The sequence below is a fragment of the Barbus barbus genome (assembly GCF_936440315.1).
Source record: "Barbus barbus genome assembly, chromosome: 46".
Lineage (NCBI taxonomy): Eukaryota > Metazoa > Chordata > Actinopteri > Cypriniformes > Cyprinidae > Barbus > Barbus barbus.
This window is the reverse complement of record NC_136724.1, coordinates 4,614,143-4,636,775: the sequence shown is the minus strand read 5'-3', so window position 1 is coordinate 4,636,775 and position 22,633 is coordinate 4,614,143. Positions and strand designations below refer to the sequence as shown.

General features: G+C 35.6%; 1 protein-coding gene across 2 annotated transcripts; it reads right to left on the bottom strand.

Moving 5' to 3' along the window:
* Positions 1 to 4,518: 4,518 nt before the first annotated feature.
* Positions 4,519 to 15,168, bottom strand: LOC306864763 (phospholipid scramblase 1-like). Of its 2 annotated transcripts, XM_079408978.1 has the most exons (8): positions 15,084 to 15,168; positions 10,575 to 10,667; positions 10,187 to 10,289; positions 9,782 to 9,824; positions 8,000 to 8,220; positions 7,677 to 7,838; positions 6,257 to 6,415; positions 4,519 to 6,181 (listed from the first exon to the last, which is right to left on the bottom strand). In XM_079408978.1, exons 3-8 carry the CDS (start codon positions 10,262 to 10,264, stop codon positions 6,158 to 6,160), a joined length of 687 nt encoding a protein of 228 aa, XP_079265104.1. In that variant the 5' UTR covers positions 10,265 to 10,289; positions 10,575 to 10,667; positions 15,084 to 15,168; the 3' UTR covers positions 4,519 to 6,157. The 2 variants fall into 2 exon arrangements, with proteins under 2 accessions (XP_079265104.1, XP_079265105.1); XM_079408979.1 differs by lacking the exon at positions 10,575 to 10,667 and having other exon boundaries at positions 15,084 to 15,153.
* Between the last annotated feature and the right edge of the window lie 7,465 nt (positions 15,169 to 22,633).

The following is a 22,633-nucleotide window of genomic DNA, read 5'->3' as shown; positions in this document are numbered from 1 at the left end:
TGGATTAGAGTACATATATAGTGTTATATAAAATCTCTGACCAATATAATCTCATGAGAAAATGTAGATATTTTACAAAACAATGATTTCAAAAGATGGTGTACAATGTTATTTGTACAATGCTGATTTGTATTAAAAAAAAGTAAGGTTACACTTTATTTTAAGGTGTCCTTGTTAAAGTGTAATTATACAGTACATTAAAATACTGAATAATATTAATTAACTACATATACTTACTATATGGTTAGGGTTAGGATTAGGGTTACTTGCATGTAATTATGCATAATGTATTGTAATTAATGACACCGTAAAATAAAGTGTTTCCAAAAGTAAGCATGAAGCTCCAACACCCTAATCCAACTCCTAAACCTAACCGCTAGTGAGGTGTGAGCAGAGTGTATAAGAAAACATGCAAATGAGATAGACATTCAAACGACTTCACTACCAGTTTGCCAAAATGTAAAATAGCTACAAATGGTCATAAAAGAGTGTTGAATGTAACACTTCCAGGGAATGTTCTCTTTCACTGAGGAGGTTATAACTGGACTGCAGTAGATTTTTTCATAGTCAAGCTAGTTTTCATCAGTCTTTCTAACATGACACAACGTGCAATCAAATGTTTGAATAATTTTCTTGCTGTTCTTTCAGAACATGCTCACAAGGGTTTGTAACCCGATTAACATGTTTAGTGAAGTCAAGATACTATCTAGGTCTGTTAGTCCAGCTTCACAAAAATAAATAAATAAATAAATAAACAAAAAAATCACTTGAACGCTTTCAGTCATGCTAAAGCATTTACATCAACCAGTCATAAGGGTCAATTTTTCGAAATTGAGATTTACACACCATCTGCAGAATAAATAAGCTTTTCATTGATGTATGGTTTCCTAGGCTAGGATAATATTTGGCCGACATACAACTATTTGAAAATCTGGAATCTGAGGGTGCAAAAAAATCAAAATATTGAGAAAATTGCCTTTAAAGTTGTCCAAATGGAGTTCTGAGCAATGCATATTATTACCAATAAAAAAAAAAAACATAAGGTATAATATATTAACGGTAGGAAATTTGCAAAATGATCTTTGGCATAAAAGAAAAATAGATCATTTTGACCCATTCAATGTTTTTTTTATTTTTTTGCTATTGCTACAAATATACCCCAGCAACTTAAGACTGGTTTTGTGGTCCAGGGTCACATTTTAATAAGACAAATCTCTGTTTTAGTATGAAATCAAACTTTTAAAGTGCATTGCCATTAATTCAAAGTACACCCAATCTGAAGCTCAGGTAATGTGAACGGGTCTGTCCCACTCTTGTGTAGGGGTGTTCTGGTATAAAGTATTAGCTAGGGGAGTCATTTAAAGATAAAAGCTTTAGATATTTTGGGTTTTATTAAGCTTTGAAGTATGAGTCGCTTATTCACTGTATCGGAACTGTTCAGAATAAAATGAACAGAGAAATCATACTTAAGTTAGAGTATTATGAACTTATTAAGTGCTGTATATCTTGCTAAAACAATATTTAAGGGAAAGTACAAAAGTATTTCCAAATTTCTGGCATGAAACACTAGATGGTGCAGTCCGATAGGTCAAACTCAATCTGACATAATGACATCATCACATGGCACAGCTGATTGGTTATTTTTATATCAGCAACCAATGAGCTTGCTGCAAATATGTTCGTCAGTTTGACAACACATGCTGCAAATGCTCACAACACAACCAAATAAAAAAAATGCACTACAAATACAAAAAACACCTGCAAATTAAGAAAACAACTTCATCAATTTGACAACACACACGCTGCAAATGCGCACAACACAACCAAATAAAGAAACATGCTGCAAATAAAATTCCTTATTTGGTTGTGTTGTGAGCATTTGCTGCACCTGCTGTCAAATTGATGATGTTTTCTTGATTTGCTGGTGCTTTTTCTATTTGGATGTGTTTTCTGAAGTTGCAGCGCATTGAGCTCTCTCAGCCACCGTAGCTATTACATATTAATAATTGTACTTAACATGTTGTCTACATGTTTCAACTCCTCCTATAAAATTGCATTTTTACTAATGAAGAAAAACAGACTGAATGTGTGAAAGACATATGATAACATTTATAGGATGCATTGTGGAGGAGCCCAAACTACTGTCAGTGTCCAAGTGACGTTGACATAGTTATGGTCCATGATATTGGTACAGATTCCGTGTAATGAACAATTCCTTGTGACTATATTTCTATTTGGAAAATACATTTTGTTCCCACTTTAAGTGGACCTTAGTTCCTAGGTCATCTATGAGATGGATTAAAATTATGATCAAGTCAAGAAAAGATGAGACATAAACACATGACAGTATGATTGAAATGTAAAAATAAATAAATAATAATAATAAAATGAATAAAACACGTTTATTCTGTGGCACCTAAAGTTTTTTTTTTTTTTTTTCGTCTGGGGTTATTTCATATATGTTATATATGAATATGCACAGTATTTGCTTTGACGCGCTTGACATTATCTTGTATGACGCAGGATGAGAACTGAATATCAGAGCCCAGGAGAACTGAATCAACAGCTAAATAATTCACTTTATTGCATGCCAGATTAGAGTTCAGTGCCTCATGTGTCTTCATCACGCTAATAGCGTTTTAAAATGTTAATTTCTTCCCAAGCCGAGGTCAGATCTGTTCTGCCAAGACCAAACACTGTCATGTACATTACCATGCCAATCCCTATGAGAGCTGTCATGACAGAGCTATATATAAAAAAGTTAACTTTTTTTTCATATGTGAAAAAAATTTCATATACTAAAAAAGTTTTAAGGAATTTTTCCTTGGAATTGTAGTTAAGTACAATGACTCCTGATAGAGTAACATTTTTGGCCTCTTATGTAAATATATTGTCTTCTGTGGGTTACTGAGATTTAGCTAGAAGGACACAATCCTGATTCAACATTCATTTTTGGTATTGGAACGATATTCCTTTAAAACCAGATTTTAAAGACTGTGAAAGGCTTTTTTGAGGCCTAAACAGCATTCTTATCAACCAATTTACTTTGATTTAGGGGTTTATATAGTGGTTAGGGATAGGGTAAGATTGTTCCAGAACCAACAGAAAATCTTTCGCTAGGTTATAGATGAGAATACTTGACACTTCCAAGGACTATTTTCTTTCACTGTCATAACACACGAGAGGAGAGACAAGCCAGAGATGTTCTTCTCACACCGATCGCAGATTAACTAAACATTTAGCTGTTTCAACCCTACCCTGCTCTTAAGGTTTGACATGTTCCGTGAATAACGCTCCGAGAATCCGGTACAGCTTCAGGAGTATATATACATTAGTTCTTGTCCAAAAATCTAAAAATGTTGGTGTCATGCAGATAAATCATGAGTCTTCCTTCAAAAAAGCACAAAACGGCTCTTAAAGCTTTGATGATTCGGTTATAAAGACAAATGTTTAAATCATAAAATCAGGGTCATTGCACATGATTACATACTGGCCTTGACACAGTTTTTAGTATATTCTTTGGAAAACTCCTTTAGCTAGAAATAAATACTGTTTACAGAAAAAAGGCAGGCTCTTCAAAGGCGCAGAGCTGCTTCAATCTGTCATCAGATTTTAGGTTCCTCATATCGGCTTGTGGTAAAGCATCGCAACACTAGCCTGCAATGCTACCTGAGCAATTATAATCCATTTTATAGCCTTTTTTCCTTTTCGAAATCTCGTAACTGAATATAGTGCACACAGACCAAGCTTCAACCATATTTCACAAACGCATCCGAGAGGAAACCTTCACATCAGCATCCTGCTTGGCCGACTGGTTTGGCTCTCTCCAATCTTGTTATTTTGAGGAAATCATAAATGCAAGTTGATCTGACTGATTTAAAAATTCTTCCTTTTTATAACATGCTACATTTGATCCTCCAAAAGTCTTTTCAAAAGAGACAATATTATTTAATCAAGTCTAAAATCCATTTTGCTCCATGAAAGCAGTTCTTGCAAGTGAATATACACTCCCAGTGTCCCGTAGACATGGGTGATTAAATATACATGGAAGTGTAATGGACTAGAAAATATCATTTGGTACATACAAACAGTACAGATAACATTGTAAAAGAACATTACAGTAAAACTACTTGTCTTTACCCTCAGTCACACAAACACATATCTAAGCTGCTCTACTCCGTTCAGTGAAAGCCAGCTGTTGTTAAATGCAAAGAATAGTGCTTGTCCTGCTGAGAATAGCTCAATCTTTTTTATGTTCCATGAAATAAATAATAGATTTAGAAAACTATGAGGGTGAGTAAATGATGCTAAATGTTCCATTTTGGGCTGAATTGTTCGTTCTCATAGTTTCCAGAAATAGTGGATGCTGTTATAGTCTTTCTATTTTGCAACTCAATATAATTATATTAAAAATCAAGCATTAAGACATAATGAATGGCATATGCACAGTATTTGCTTTGATGTGCTTGGCATGACGCAGGATGAGAACTGAATATCAGAGCCCAGGAGAACTGAATCAACAGCTAAATAATTCACTTTATTGCATGCCAGATCAGAGTTCTGTGCCTCTTGTGTTTCCATCACGCTAACAGCGTTTTAAAATGTTAATTTCTTCCCAAGCCGAGGTCAGATCAAAGCCCGGGCTCCATTGATGACATGCTTGACTGAACACACACTGCTAAATGGTAATAAATATAAATTCTTCTCAAACCTATAAACAGCTTTTGGATGACGTAAAACCATGTTCTCTTTCATTAGCATTCATAACTCACAGCTCATTAGGAGGCATTATTGCCGACTAGTTGACTGTAGCTTGAGGAGAAAAGTTCAGTTTCCACCAAATATCCCTGTTTTTTTTTATTCTTCCCAACAAATACTGATTTATTTAAGGGTTTATGCAAGACACGATTGTGTGGTTTCTGTTTCTTTTCTTTTTTTTTTGGTTTAAATACAAATTAAATCAAAACATGTTGAATTATAACTAAAAGCGCACAAATAACAGTACATTGCCTACACGATGATTAGACAAACATGTGCAGTTTATAAAATTGTTTTGCACTAGATAATATAACACTGGAATTAGTAATATGTCAAAATAAATATTTTAAAAAACCAACAGTGCCCTGTAATTTTATAAAATACATTCTGTGTTAGTCAGACATCAACTATAACAGGCAATCATGAAGTGTTATATACAGTAGATATGTTTAAATTGTGAACCCCAAGTCATAAAAAAAGAAGAAAAACAAAAAGGACCTAAAACGTTGAAGATTTTGCATGTACTTAAAGATCAACATTGTCCTCTTCTGGAGACACTGAGTACTACAAAATATAAACTAATAAAGCTGACAAATTCTTATATATTAGTATTATTATTATTTTGTCAACACTACAAATCAAACAAATGAACAATATATAAGCTAAGTAAACCACACAATAAATAAATCACTAGATTTTCATGACAATTTAGTTTTTTTTTTCAGACCACTTTGACCAACTTTTTGGCTGTTTGCAACATCTGTTTGCATGCAAAAAAAAAAAAAAGTGCTGAAAAATACTATTTCACAATAAAATATAACTTTGTGTTGTAAATGTGTATATTGGCCATTCAGCGCAGGTACTACTGCAAAATGTAATATGCATAGTCGTACGGACAGCTCTTAAAGGAATAGTTCACTATTTAAAGTTAAGTCTCTTCTTCACACAAATCTGTCATATGGCTTCTCTTATGGTGTTTTTTTGGGGCTCATGTCCATTCACTTTCAAAAATGTAATATGTCTGATGGAAAAATGTCATATGACTTATAAACATTGGCAGATTTATCATTCATTCATTTATTTATATATCATTATTTAGGAGTGAGCTATTCCTTTAAATGAAATTCATGGCATTAATTATTTATATGAATCTGTTATGTATGGATTAAAAATGAAATAATACAAATAAAACAATACACTTTAATCAGTATAACCAGTTGAACACACACCTGAAGCTACTTCACAGTCTCTAAAATCACCGTTCTTCTACACTGCTGCCTTCATATTCACATGCATTCCATTGGATTTCACAGATGTAGGATGTGCAAGGGTAAACATCTTCTCTTTTCACTGGCTTCCACAGAGCTGGACGTTACAACACTGTCTGCGTAGCAACTAGTTATGTCTCGAAAAACATCAAATCCTGAAAAAACATGAACATCAAATGTCATTCATAAGCCATACTATCAAACAATATTCTCTGTACACTCATACTCACAATGAGAAAGCAGGCTCCGATCAGCACTGCCTTCATTCTCACATCAAGATCCATGGGGAACTGGATCCCAAAGTTGTCTGAATCCGTGAAAACCTCCCGGAGAAGTCCTGTCCACTGTTTGCTGATCTTTCCAATGCTGACTTCATCCATGGTCAGAATCTTCAAGGGGACATAATAGAAGTAAACACCATTTAAAAATATTGAAACTGTGGGAAACTAATAAGTCAATGCAAATCCATGCTTATTCACTTGAAATATTGCCTCCGCTGAACAACAGTTCCCCCTAGTGGCAATTTATAGAAATAATTTATAGATGCTATTATTGTAGCACATATTAACATACTCACATATTCTCCATAAAAATGAAAGTAGTACAACACAAAGAATAACAGCTGTCTATGGATGAATTATAATTATAATTACTAATTATAATTATCATAATTATTAATTTATGCAATTTTTGTGGTATTTTCCTGACATTTAAGCACATTTCCCCATACAAATTGTAATGACTGTATTACAAAAAAAATTAAGAAAAAAATGAAAAGAGGGAATTACAACTTTTTATCTCACAATTCAGACTTTTCCCCCTCCTAATTCTGAGTTTATATCTCACATTTCTGTGTTTTTTATTTTTTGTAATTACAAGAAAAAAGTCAAAAATGTAAGATAAAAACTAATTCTGTGGCAGAATTCAGAGAAGAAACAATTCTGACTTTTTTCTTGCAATTCTGAGTTTATATCTCACAATTCCGTTTTTTTTTTTAAAGCCAGAATTGTGAGTTAAAAGGCTGTAATTACCTTTTTAATTTTAATTCTGTGGCGGAAAAAAAAACAGAATTGCGTGATACAAATTCATAATTCAGAGAAAAAAAGTCCAAATTGTGAGATAAAAATGGCAAAATTGTGCAATACTAACTTGGAATTGCAATAAAAAAAAGTGAGTGTAGGGTTTTTTTGTTTGCTTATTATTATTATTTTTATTATTATTTTTTACTGTGAGTTTATATCTTGCAATTCTGAGTTTAGGAGTTTATGAGGGGGGAAAAAACTGAATTGTCTGAAAAGTCTGAATTGTGAGAAAAAAAAAAATTGCATAAATTAAGGATACAACATATAGTATAATGATGTATGAATACATTGCAAAGCATTACTATTTTTTCACATTGCAGTCAATATAAATTGAGAAGACCATGTGCCTGCTTGAAAATAATACTAAAAATAGGCTTTATATTCTTTATGTGAAGTATAATTAGTTTTGTTTTTAGTAAAACATCAGTCTCAACTCACCAGCCTAAACAAAGCTTTCAAGGGAATTAAGGGTTGTGTGATACAGCAACAAAGCCATTCATTTTCAGTGAGAGTTAGCAATTGTTGTTGTCTGTGACCGTTTGATCACAAGGTGCTTGAGTTGTTATACCTCAAAGTCCACATCTGGCAGGCAGCTCCAGCCACAGAACGGCCCCTGGAGCTTGAGAACCGGCTCTCGGTGCTCATTCTCTATGGTGAACTTGGGGAAGAAAGGGTGCCACTGCTGTAGAACATATCCCACTGTTTTCCCTGGAGGAGCCTGGATCTCCAACTGAGACGAGAGAGAAGAGGGTGAAAAGAAGGAATAAACAAAACTGCTTAAACAATTATACATATTCTAATATTTTCTCTGTGGTCTATATCAAAGCGACTGGCAATTCTCAGAACTAAATTCGCTGAGATAGAGCTGTTTTTGGCATCCAGGCGGATCACCTCTTGCAGACAACATGGGAAGAAGCAGGACATGCATTTCAGTGGACGGCTGACTGTGATGATCTCCTGTCCGAAGTTATCCAGGACAAGGATGGTAAAGGATCGCAGCGGGCCGCAGCACTGACGGGTGAGACAGTCGTTCTCCTCCACCGCGTAAAACACGTTCTGACCCATGGAGTTAAGGATCTCATATTTATTGTTGCTCTCGAAGCCTGCCAAAGCTGCATAAACCATACAGGTCTTATTCATTACATACATCACACAGTTGGGAAATAAAATATTTGGTCCCCTGCTGATTTTGTACGTTTACCCACTGACAAAGAAATGATCAGTCTATAATTTTAACGGTAGGTTTATTTGAACAGTGAGAGACAGAACAACAACAACAACAAATACAGAAAAACGCATCTCAAAAAAGTTATAAATTGATTTGCATTTTAATGAGTGAAATAAGTATTTGACCCCTTCGCAAAAAATGACTTAGTACTTGGTGGCAAAAGCAGAGGTCAGACATTTCTTGTAGTTGGCCACCAGGTTTGCTCACATCTCTGGAGGGATTTTGTCCCACTCCTCTTTGCAGACCCTCTCCAAGTCATCAAGGTTTCGAGGCTGACGTTTGGCAACTCGAACCTTCAGCTCCCTCCACAGATTTTCTATGGGATTAAGGTCTGGAGACTGGCTAGGCCACTCCAGGACCTTAATGTGCTTCTTCTTGAGACACTCCTTTGTTTCCTTGGCCGTGTGTTTTGGATCATTGTCAATCTGGAATACCCATCCACGACCCATTTTCAATGCCCTGGCCCTGATGGTACATGGCCCCATCCATCGTCCCTTTGATGCGGTGCAGTTGTCCTGTCCCCTTAGCAGAGAAACACCCCCAAAACATAATGTTTCCACCTCCATGTTTGACAGTGGGGATGGTGTTCTTGGGGTCATAGACAGCATTCCTCCTCGTCCAAACACGGCGAGTTGAGTTGATGCCAAAGAGCTCGATTTTGGTCTCATCTGACCACAACACTTCCTCTGAATCATTCAGATGTTCATTGGCAAACTTCAGATGGGCCTGTACATATGCTTTCTTGAGCAGGGGACCTTGCGGGTGCTGCAGGATTTCAGTCCTTCATGGTGTAGTGTGTTACCATAGTTACTTGATTACTATGGTCCCAGCTGCCATGAGATCACTGACAATATCCTCCCGTGTAGTTCTGGACTGTTCTCATGATCATTGAAACTCCACGAGGTCAGATCTCGCATGGAGCCCTAGGCCGAGGGAGATTGACAGTTACTTTGTGTTTCTTCCATTTGCGAATAATCGCACCAACTGTTGTCACCTTCTCACCAAGCTGCTTGGCGATGGTCTTGTAGCCCATTCCAGCCTTGTGTAGGTCTACAATCTTGTCCCTGACATCCTTGGACAGCTCTTTGGTCTTGGTGGAGAGTTTAGAATTTGATTGATTGATTGCTTCTGTGGACAGGTGTATTGTATACCTTTAAGAGAGTGCTCCTAATCTCAGCTCCTTGCCTGTATAAAAGACACATGGAAGCCAGAAATCTTGCTGATTGACAGGGGATCAAATACTTATTTCACTCATTAAAATGTAAATCAATTTATAACTTTTTTGATATGTGTTTTTCTGGATTTGTTTGTTGTCATTCTATTTCTCACTGTTCAAATAACCCTACTATTAAAATTATAGACTGATCATTTCTTTGCCACATATTTTTTTTGTATTTAGTATTAGGGCAAAAATAGGTCTGTCTGTAAAAAACTGTTATACATACCTTCAATAAGCTCAACTTTCTGTTTGATAAGAAGTTGATCCACCTAACGGAAAACAAATAAATACATAGATAAATAAATAAATGTCCCAAGGGGGGCAAGATTCCCCCCTAAATTTAAAGAATTCATAAATTATTTTTGATACAATTCTTATTCATATTTAAAGTGTCATTACAGTAGACAAAATTAAATTAATTTAACATTAGTCTAACTCCACAAATCTAAAAACATTTGTGTCCACAAATCTCGTTATTAAATCATCAAATTAATGATGAAAAAAAAGAAAAAAAAAAAACTATGAAAATTCTGAAAATTAATCAATCAGCACACACACACACATATATATATACAAACACATGTATATATGTTATGTTTATATTAAATGATCAAATGAAATGTTAACTAACCTGTGTTAGGTATTCTAATCCCGGTGGACAGCCTGGTATTCCTGGATTGGGAACCACATACATATTCATAGGCTGCATGGCTGCCTTATCCTAGTGGTGAAGACTAGAAAGATTTGTATATTGGTCAATGAAATTTTAGCAAATAACATGAACATGAATATCATTTTATTTTCAGAATGACATATATATAGTGCCGAGAAAGGTTTTTGCCCCCTTCCTGTTTTTTTTTTTTTATTATTATTATTTTTTTATATATATATTTGTCACACTTAAAAGATTCAGATCAAACTAATTTTAATATTACACAAAGATAATGCAAGTAAATACAAAATGCAGTTTTTAAATGATGATTTCATTTATTAAGGGAAAAATAGCTGGCCAAACCTACCTGACCCTACGTGAAAAATGAATTGCCCCATCCTGTTAAATCATGAAAGAACTGTGATTTCACTACCCATCCCAGGCCTGATTACTGCCAGACCTGTTGAATCACAAAATCAATTAAATAGAACCTGTCTGACAAAGTGAAGCATGCTTAAAGAGCAACACATCATGCCGCAATCTAAAGAAATTCAAGAACAGATAAGAATTAAAATAGAAGACATGTATCATTCTGGAAAGGCTTAAGCAATTTCTAAGATTTTGGGACTCCAGCGAACCACGGTCAGAGCCATTATCCAGAAATGGAGAAAACTTGGAACAGTGGAACCTTCCCAGGAGTGGCCTCCACAGCGATATGAAAGACTCCTTGCCAGTTATCGCAAATGCTTGATTGCAGTTGTTGCTGCAAAGGGTGGCACAAACAGTTATTAGATTTAGGGGGCAATTACTTTTTCACGTAAGGCCAGGCAGGTTTGGACAGCTTTTTTTTTCCTTAGCAAATTATATATTTTTTTTGCATATTTGTCACACTTGAAGTTAATCATTCAAGTGTGACAAATACGCAAAAAAAAAAAAAAAAAAAAACAGGAAGGGGCTAAACCTTTTTCACACCACTGTGTGTGTGCATATATACAGGTGCTGGTCATAAAATTAGAATATCATGAAAAAGTTGATTACTTTCATTAGTTGTCAGTTCTAATCATCAAAATTAAAGGAAATAAATATTTGAAATGTATCAGTCTGTGTGTAATGGATGAATCTAATATACAAGTTTCACTTTTTGAATGGTATTACTGAAATAAATCAACTTTTTCATGATATTCTAATTTTATGACCAGCACCTGTATATACAGTCCCCTCCAAAAGTATTGGAGCAGTAAAGACAAAATTGCTCTGTTGGCTGTGGAGTCGAGACATTTACAAATATGATTAAAAGATGAATATGAGACAAAACTACAGAATGTCACATTTTATTATTAGCCGTTTCAACACATACATGTTTTACCAAATAAAAAGTACAGCACTTTTAGAGTTCATCCCACTCATTGATGTGAGCATAAGTATTGGGACAGTTGAACAGAAGGCAGATATAAAAGATTAAAGGGGTCATATGATGCTTTTTTAAAGATCATTATTTTGTGTATTTGGTGTAACAGAATATGTTGACGTTTTATTGTTCAAAAAACACATTATTTTTCAAATACTGTACATTATTTTAAGTCCTCTATGCCCCGCCTCTCTAATGCTTTGTTTTCTCTCTCCCTCTCACACACACACACTCTCTCTCTCTCCCTCGCACACATACACACACACACACACACACACAATGCTACGCTACGCTGTGACTCTCTCTCTCTCTCCCTCTCTCACACACACACTCTCTCTCTCTCTCTCCCTCGCACACACACACACACACGACGCTACGCTATGCTGTGACTCTCTCTCTCTCTCCCTCTCTCACACACACACACTCTCTCTCTCTCTCCCTCGCACACACACACGACACGTAAAATTCCGCATTTAAACAGTCAATAGCAAATACTTAAACTAATAACAAAGCATACAGTCGCTGATTCAGAAGCGCCAAATTGTCAGAGCAAAGTCAGAATCACCTATCAATCTCTCCTAGGTTCACGAAACGGTCGTTCATAAAATGCGTTGCTGTTCTGTTGGAAGTACTGTTAATGATTCCTAAATGCATGAAGTTTCAGAAGGCCAAATAAAGTGCTTTTGCTTTAATCTAGAAACACACAGTGTCTCCCTGTCATGGCTGCTTCAACACTACTGCAGTTACTGAAACCACACCTTCTTTCTTTGCGTTTACATTTGGGCAGCGTTATGCAAATATTTCCACATCGTGACGTAGACATGTGGGGGCGTGTTTAAATGATCCGTTTTAGGAGGGAGTGGCAGAGTCTTAACTTTGATAAAAAATATCTCTTTGGTTTTGAGATTTTAGTCTTTGCAACTTCAGGGAACTTATCTAGGGGAAGTCGTGGCCTAATGGTTAGAGAGCTGGACTTGTAATCCAAAGGTTGCGTGTTCGAGTCTCCGGCCGGCAGGAATTGTAGGTGGGTGCTCTCTCCACCCTCAATACCACGACTGAGGTGCCCTTGAGCAAGGCACCGAACCCCCAACTGCTCCCCGGGCGCCGCAGCATAAATGGCTGCTTACTGCTCCGGGTGTGTGTTCACGGTATGTGTGTGTTCACTGCTGTGTGTGTGCACGTTGGATGGGTTAAATGCAGAGCACGAATTCCGAGTATGGGTCACCATACTTGGCTGAATGTCACTTCACTTCACTTCACTTCACTTCACTTCACTTCACTTCACTATGCACAAACAGCTTGTAACACTCCAAAGAGAAAGGAATACTTGAAATCGCATCATATGACCCCTTTAAAAGCTATTATTTAGCTGCAGATCCCTTGCACTGTCATCATACATTAAGTCATCAGTAAAGTTGAGAGGGCCTGTTCCAGAGACAGTCATGCATGCCCATGCCATGACACCACCTTCACCATGCTTTACAGATGAGGCTGTATGCTTGGGATCATTCCAGTTTCTTTTTTTTTCTCCACATTTTTGCTTTCCCATCACTTAGATAAAGGTTCATCTCTGTCTCATCGGTCCATAAACACAGTTCCAAAACTCTTCTGGCTCACCTTTGTGCTTTTTTGCAAACTCTAATCTTGCCTTTCTATTTTTGGTGCTGGTCAGAGGTTTGCATCTTGCTGTGTAGCATCTGTAATTCTGTGTCAAAGTCTCCTGAGGACAGTAGATTGTCAGAGCATCACCCCAGCTTTCTGGAAGTTGTTGGTGATTTTACAGACACGTCTTTTAGGGTTCATTTTCACAGCTTTTATGATTTGTCTGTCATCAACTACTGTTGTTTTCTCAGCCAATCGGGGGTGCGTTTCCCAAAAGCAACTATGGTCACAAGTTACGTCGTTACCAATAGAGTTCAATGGGACTTACCACCATAGTTAGCTAACGATGCTTTTGGGAAAGGCACCCCAGGTCATTGTTGGTTGCTGGTGTCGCTGGTGGTTTCCAAACTCTTGATTTCTCCATGCCCTTTGTTTTTGCTAGAGCTCTAATTTACTTCCTCTTTTCTTTTAGCATCCAAATTGCTTTTCTCTTAAAGTCAGCTCCCTCGTCTTCATCCTGGTTTGTGTGTGTCATCATCGAATGCAGGATTCAGAATCCAGAAGTAATGGATATAACTGATATAACGACACATTCCCTGCTTTTAATATCTGAAGAATTAATGCAACAGGACACAGCTGATCACTTAGAAAGACCTGTGAGGCAACTGCTCCAATACTTATGCTCACATCAGATAGAGGGATGAACCTCTAAAAGTGCTGAACTTCTTAGCTGGTAAAACATCTGTGTGTTGAATCACCCAATAATAAAATGTGACATTCTGTAGTTTTGTCTCATATTCATATTTTAATCATATTTGCAAATGTCTTGACTCCACAGCCAACACAGCATTTTTGTCTTTACTGCTGTTCCAATACTTTTGGAGGGCACTGTGTGTATATATATATGAACGTCAAATCCTTTGTTTCTCCATCAAATGTATTCTAACTAGTTGGTTGAATAAAAATATTTGAATTTTATATTTAACAATTACCTCAAGCTAGCATCAGGTAGCTAGTCAGGTAGCCAGTTAGCATCAGCTAACTATTTTTTTCAAATAGGCTATTATAATTTTTCATAATTATTGATTATTTTCTTTTTAATTTTAAGCTAAAACTGTCTGTACTCTGATTTTGTTTGTTTGTCAGACTGGGGGCATTTTGTCCCACCTGTGGGGCAAAACACCTCTTGGTACAAATTAATGTTTTTGTAAAAAATCTAATAACACGAAAACCCTCAACATTTTTCATACTTGGTTTATAATGTCATTGTCAAAATAACTTTTCTGAACACATTTAACTTTTGTTTCACAAAAATAAATAAATAAATAAATTTAAAATACAATAAAAATACACAGTCCGGGTGTTTTCCCACATTATATACATTATATGGAATCGCTTAGTATAAAGTCACTATCTGTATGCATTTGTAAGTTTTCAAGAATTAGAAAATAACATTTTGTGACATTTAATAACTATCAAAAACATATATTAACATTTAAATATGTGTCCACTGCGAGAAAATACCATAACACAGAAGTCGTCTAAATTTAGAAAGACATAGAACCAGGCAAACATACGATACTATTTAATCTAAATATACTTTATGGTTTTATGAATAGCCTGGAAAAAAGAGAGAAACATAATGCATCTAATGTCGTCTTTAAATGAGTATAATATAGCAACACGACCTGAAGAAACAACAGTTTAAGTCATGCAGCAAGTGCGCTGAAGGCTGATCTGTCTGTAGTGACTGGCCAGATTATTTCCTCATATAAATAACAATCAAATGCATGGTTTATAAACTGCATGACGCTCGCGGTCGCGTTAAATCTGCTGCACAAATCTATTTATAAGATCAAAACTCACCTGCGTCTCATGATAACGGTCTGATATAAGAGTCTCGGCCCATATTATGCGCCGCATCCCATTGGCTGGCATGATGCTCACGTGCTCCAAACCTCTTTTTACGTCTATACGCTTCAGTCGAGATTTCCCGGAAGCGAATCAACAAATCCTACTACGGTGAGCCTCTTGCTCATGAATATTAATTACGTAACGTTCAGTCACCGTGTAATACTCTCTGATTGGCTGAAAGGCAGACGTTTGTAAGTGTGCGCCAAGGAAAGGCTTGACTCATGAATATTAACTTAGTATAACGTCAGCACGTGCTAATTAATATTCATAATTTATGGTTTTCAGCATAGTAGAATAATAATAATAATAAAAAAATAGAACAAATTAGGGAATTGAACGCTCGGGTTCGTGCGTTTATCGCCAAAGACATTTTATTTTTCAAAGCTATTCCTGTTAATCTGATTCAAACCACTATGTGTATAATTACAATCATAAAGTAAAAAATATAACAAATATCAGCTGCAATATTTAACCCCATAACAAACTAAAATAAATCAAGCAGCTGACACCAAAAGCATTTCCATGTGAAAATGTCCTACGTTAAAAATATGATAGGAACAGACAAAAAAGTAGCCTACTTCAGAAACTCCACCCTATTCTCCAAAAAAAATAAAGTCATTGCAACGCAACAGGTAGCCTGTAGTCAGTGGAACGATACAGCTTCAGGTGAAATCCCCGCTGTTATCCTTTATAACTGCAAGAGACCAATACTTTTCTGCCAGGATACACTGAAAGGTTGATGAACCGATCAATTTGTGTGCAAGAGTTCATCAAAGAGGTGGGCATCCGATCCCAGAGATGAAGATGATCACTTTACAGTATGCCACGTGATAAACAGACCTTATCATGGCAGAGGCTGCCAAATTACTGTAAGCCAATCTGAAAAGGTCAACTAGAGTACCAATTCAGTCAAAATCAGTAGTTGACAGTAGTCAGCCATAAATCAAATAGTGCAATCACTCACAACTTGTACAATTGACAGTACTTGACCGTAAACTCTGCTCTACTCTCAGAATTTAAAGAATCATCGAGAATTCATCAATCGCACCTTTTGATACACGCTTGAACAGCTTTTTTAGCATTTTAATTAGAATATTTTAGATTATTTTAATTATCATTGATTTATTTATGTTTGTTTGTTCGTTTGTTTATTAATTAGTTTGATTAGTTGAATTATTTTTAGCCCTGGTTAAGAACCACTGACCTACAAATGTCAGAAAACATCTTGTTTTCCATTCTCAATTTAGCCCACAGTCTGTGCTTTTAAAAATTTGGATGGCTTAATGCTAATATAATGCGACATAATAGTGAGTGTCACACAATTTTAGAATATTTTAATTTGAGTCAGCTCATATCTTTTTTTTTTTCTTAGGTATGTGATAATAACAATAAAAGTGATATAATAAATGTTATGCATTCATTCACTTCTAATCTAGACGAAATTATATACTGTAACATCTCCAAAGCTTTTGAAGCGCTGTTGATGTGATCTCTATGTCTCTGGCCAAAATTCATATTTCACTTTGTTCAGAGTCAGACTGATACATTGTTGGTTTGGCAATCATGCACATTTATAAAGAAGAAAACACTGTTGTGGCCACAGGAGTGCAGTATTGAGCTAACACATAGCCATGGCCACAATCAGTGGAGAAACTGTTCAAAAATTGTGTGAGTGATCTGGTTGTGGGACTACTTAGTTCAAGTCATGGCTCTATCTGAAACTTACCCGTATACCCATAGTGCAATATCTGAGGAAACTGGCATTCAATCACCTGAAAAATGAGTATTCAACTGATATACACTAAACTGCTAGCTACTAGACAATACGCTTGCACTGTGAGCTTCACACCAAATGTTAGAGGAGTAATGTTGGGAAGGGTGAAAGAGGGAATGGGGTTGATTTTAGATGCATCCCAAAAGTGTGTCCGACTCCAGACTAGTTTGACCAAATTATTACAAAGAATAAAACTATTACCACAGATATTTATTATAGGGAGAAAAAAAAAAAAAAAAAAAAACAGCTGATAGCCTACATTAACCCTTACATGACCCAAAAAGGATTTTCTTTTTTCTCAAAGCTAGTTTATGTTATGTTTTTGTCCGCACAGGGTATAACAACTTTGCAAAAAACTTTTAGAAAATTAGATGATTCTGAAAACGTGCTAATTGAAAGAAAGCAACTTGAAAGAAGACTGAATTCAAGATATAGTGATAATATACCATATTGAGATATGTACAAGCAAGTTTTAATTGCTTGGAATGCCAAATTAGGTAAATGCTATTTGCTTTTTAGGTCTAGATTCAAGTTGGTTTAAAACAGTGCTTCTCAGCTGGTGAAGACCAAAATTGGATGACAAGTCTGTTGTGATAGGACAAAAGAGAACTGAAATATGACCAGGCTATTTAGCTGCAACATGATTTGTATAGTCCACAATGACACCCAACTGTTTACAATTTTTAAGCACGCTTAGACTATAACCACCTTAGTTACTTACAGAAATAGGCTGCATTTAACTATGACTCACATTCGGAGCATGCAATGTTTGCCTGTCCTACATTATACTTGGTAGGGCATGATAACTTTTCAAAATTACAAGGTCAGAGAGTGTTCTTTTACCGAACAGGGAGAGTGTGGACTCGTGATTAAACCTGTCTGGCTAAAAATGATCAGTAAAGTAGGCTAAAAAAAATCTTTGCTGGTGTGAAGGATGTAGACAATGGCAACTTTTAAATGCAGTGTATTCAATTGTGGGAATCTTTCCCTGTTTTTAGCTCAAAAGACAAATCCTGCATCACTTCCTGGAAAACATTAAGGACTTTTGTGCTAACTTACAAAGGTTATATATATATATATATATATATATATATATATATATAAAACCTTTTTAAATTAGCACCATAGTCCTTAATGTCTGTTCTTTAGTTATAAGGAAAATATATTCTTGTTCAGCTTCCCAAAGTACCCAGCGTTATGTGGATGCAGTTTGTTTTTCTGGGGCAGCAACGGAGTTTTGCAAGTGTGATTGTTGGTGAAGGTTTTATAAACAAGGCCCGGTTCAACGCTGGATTTGCACATCATACTGAAACAGCCCCAGCAATAACAGATCCCTGCCATCAATCAGAACTGCAAACGGTAAGTGAAACAGCACCATATGTCCGTGTTTTGTTGATAATCGATGCTCAAGTGCTTTTCTCTCTTTAACTCCGCCCACGGCTTGCCTCCAGGAGCTCGGCTGTTTTCAGATAGAATCATAAAGATGTATCTTTCTTTTATATGCTAAGACTTTTTGGAGATATGAAGGAAGCAATACTACTTCATACTCAAGATTAACATGTGATTGGATGAAATTGTGTGTTGCAAAGTTGCATTTTTGAATAAATTGGGTCAGGTGAGTCAAAGAATAAATAAAAACAGTTGCTCCCTGCGTCCCAATGTGCATACTATCCACCCTGTCTGCCCTAAATAGTACTGAAAATGACTAATATCACATAGAAGAATTTAGGATGCACATTGAGATGCAGGCTTTTACTTCGTTCCTGAATGAATCAGCCGTTTTGAAAGAATTGATTGAATAAATCAATTCACCATACTCACTTATTTTATTTTTATTTTCTCATTTCTAATTTGCACATACTTGACCTGTACATACATAGTTGTCTATATTATATATTGTGTTTTTGCTGCTTTGTACATTGCCTATTTGGATAGTATTATTTTATTACCTGTGTCCTGTCCTGTTGCTGTCTTTCTGTTGCACTGTGGAGCTTCTGTCACTAAAACCAATTCCTTGTATGTGTAAACATACTTGGCCAGTAAAGCTCATTCTGATTCTGATTCTAAATGATTCTAAGCGACTCACTTATTAAGACAGTGGTTGCATCCGAAAACTGAAAAAATGCTGCCTTCAGAGGACACATTCCAAGGTATGAAGGCATCAATGCATGTCCGAATTCAATGTTAGCTTCGGTTCCTGCCTCGTGAGATGCCTTCATCTGATCGATTTTTGAAGGCAGCATAGATGTATACTTTGCTGCCTTTGATATCCCACAATCCTGTGTGTTCCATTCTATGACTGTTAAGATAAAAAATAAAGATGGCGTCTGAGAGTTGAAGTCGGTGGTCAGTTTCTGTGTAAATGTGCATTTTTAATATGCGTTTTCCACTTTTGATGTCAAGAAATTCCTATTGGAGTAATGAAATATTCACTTAGTTATCCCCAAAGCTCTCTATATTTTGCTGTAGACCATTAAAACCTTTACGCTGCCTCAGAAGTCTGTCCAAAATCAGTTTCGTGAGGTGCCGTCTTGCAAAAACGCTGCCTACAAGTCATTGCCTGATAGGGCAGTGAGGCAACAAGTCAGCTGCCTAAGTTTTCCGATGCAGCCAGTGGCTTGCCACCACCTACTGGCAATTTTAGTCTCATATCTATTTTTTCTCTCATTTCATATTTCTGTATTCCACTTTTTATATTTAAAACATTAATCTCATAACATTATAAGTGCCAAAAAGTGTATAGCCCTGCATGTTTGATTATACTATAATCAAATAAGGCATTTAGCCAAAATACATTATTATTATTATTATTATTATTTATTTATTTGTATCCTGTGTATTCTAACACATGGATGTCTCAGCCCTGATAAGGCCAACACAAGGTGGAAAATTTGAAGACGGAGAAAATCAGTGACGCTATAGTGTTAGCTGAAGAACTACCGAATGCACCTTTAGAGGAACATATGTTGTCAATTATAATCATGATTCATCTACTCATCCTCATGTTATTTAAAACCCATATCATTTAGTTTCTTCTGTGTAATTTTAAAACATATGTTTAAGATGAGACTGAATCTCTAAAATAGACCAAATCACCATGAAAGTATAGACCACCATATCCAACACTCTTGCTATATTTCATGTCTTCTGAATTCTGTTTTTGTTTTGTTTTGTTTTTAAAGCACATATATAAAATATAAGACACTATTGACTGCTAATACTCCCCATAGCTCAAATATCATGTGTGGTTGTGCACATAGCCTATTATAAAGCATATTAATACACCATAAAGCTATTGTCAACGTGTTTACAGCGGGAAAAATAAATAAATAAATAAAATAAAATAAAGCCCATATAATCAGTGATGCTGATTACGCTTGATGCAGAGCAATGCCACAACTTCAGTTAACTATAATGACCCCCATTACATTTCTGATGTACTCCATGCACTTATGCTACTTCCGACAACAGCAGAAATGGATTCAGAACTTCCACTTTGATGCATTAAGCTGTTGTGGTCGCAGTCGATGTAGATGCGCTGTATGACCTCAGACTTGTGCACAGGTTGTTTTTAAGCAACTTTATGACTTTTTTGTTACTTTATATTTCCTTTGAATGGAAAAGAACAGGGTGCACATTCTTCAGAATATCTTCTTTTGTGTTCCATTCATAGTTGGAAATGTATTATACAGGTGTACTATATCCTTATTTTTAATTTTAATTATTTAACATTATATTAATTTATTTATTTCCCCCCATCACATAATGTGATATTTTTATCGTACACGTTTTCTAACAATTAATATGTTGTCTACTGTATTAAAATGTACTGTATTGAAATTTACTAAATATCTTCATGGAACATGATCTTTACTTAATATCCTTATGATTTTTGTCATAAAAGAAAAAATTATAATTTTGACCCATACAATGTATTTTTGGCTATTGCTACAAATATACCCCATTGACTTAAGACTGGTTTTGTGGTCCAGGGTCACATTTCTGATAATTAAAATTATAATAAAATGCATGTAATCATTATTATCTTAGGCAAATGTAATGCATGATGATGTCTATTATATTGGCTGATTATAATGTCTTCGGTGCTACAACATTGGGGTACATGCCATAAAATTAACAAATTGCATAAAAATGTTATCGTATCAGACTCTCCAACATCTACTAACAAAAATATTAACTTAAGTTAAATGAAGATGTCCTGAAATGCAAATATTGATCCCTCCATGTATCACTAATGAGAACATATGAGCATCTTCAGATATGAGCATATTAAACTATATTCAGTAACCATATGCACGCTTGCAAAGTGCCACTAAATATCTTACTGAATTTTGTATTCGCAGGTGCATAGACAAATAAATGAATAAAAGTATAAATTATTAATTAAGCTGTCGAGGTATCCGCTGCATGTTGGCATCATTTGGAGTAAGATTCTCTCGCATTAGTGTCGCATAACGATCAAACAACATTTACACACTGTGTCTGAGATGAACCCAGACACCAACTGAACAAACACACAAAGTCATCGGGTGCCTTTAAAAGCATGAGAGGTTGTCTGAACGCACATTTCCACACTGCTCCCATAGCGAGTGTGAGTTTGTGTGTGTTTATTGTGTGTATTTGAGCATATGAGGGGTCTGCGCTTTATTCACTTGGGTAATCTGGCGGCCAGTCCTAACGAGGTTGTCACAAACCCCCATAATGAGCCTGAAAAAGATGAATGTAAAAATGTATCCATTACTGGGCCTTCATCTTCCTGTTCATTAGCTTAGCATAAGGTTACAATACATTACTCTAGCGCCTAACAACACCTCTCGCTACCTTATGGAAGAAAAACTCCATTGAGTGAGTAAATCTAGTCTCATGAAACAACAATATGCACATTTGGGAATTATCATAACGGTGCTACGCAGATATTCTGTCACTCTATTTCTCATCTTTCTATTGCATCTCTGTTTTCTTTGTCTTGGTGTCTTCTTTCGCTGAGCGGAGACAGTATGGTTCGTTTTGGCAGGCGGCCTCTGTTTCCACGGCAACTTTATAATTGCTTTGGAAGCGGTCCAGACACTACTGGATGCCGAGGAATTATTGATGTCAAAAAGAAACATGTATGAAATGAAGAAATATGTATGCAGCCATATGGTTCTGTGCACATCCGTGTACAATGAAATTGTAGTGTTGCCTTTGTGATGTTTTTCAAAGACAATTAAAATGTCACAACACATGCTCTGTAAAATGCTTAAATGATTGGGTGTATTATAGCTCCATTAGGACATTTTACATGTCACAATATTACTTCACCTGATCTAAGTGTGAAATCAAAGTCTTGGAGTACTTAATGACTGCTGAATCTTTGAAGCCATACAGGTGACGCTCTGTGTGTGGAATAATACTGTATACACATGCACCGTTTTGTGTCAATCCAAATTAAATTCATTCAGATTTGTTTAGAAAAATGTGTCTTGTACATGTACGTGCATGTACGTGAGATAAAAAATAAATAAATAAATAAATAAATAAATTATATATATATATATATATATATATATTTATATATATATATTTATTTAATAAATAGTTTTTATTATGCTTCTTTAAATAATCTAACCGTTATTGTATAGATTATATTAAATATTTAATATTACATTTATAATTAATTATCATTCAATTATATATATTTTTCTATATAATATGAAGTTATAATTTA

What these genes read in the sequence shown, in the direction of transcription:
- LOC306864763 (XM_079408978.1), bottom strand. Translation starts at nt 10,264, where the DNA reads ATGCAGCCTATGAATATGTATGTGGTTCCCAATCCAGGAATACCAGGC. An exon ending in TCCCATGTTGTCTGCAAGAG is followed by an intron (nt 7,839 to 7,999) that starts GTGATCCGCCTG and finishes CTCTCGTCTCAG; the next exon opens with TTGGAGATCCAGGCTCCTCC. An exon ending in TGCCAGATGTGGACTTTGAG is followed by an intron (nt 6,416 to 7,676) that starts GTATAACAACTC and finishes GTCCCCTTGAAG; the next exon opens with ATTCTGACCATGGATGAAGT.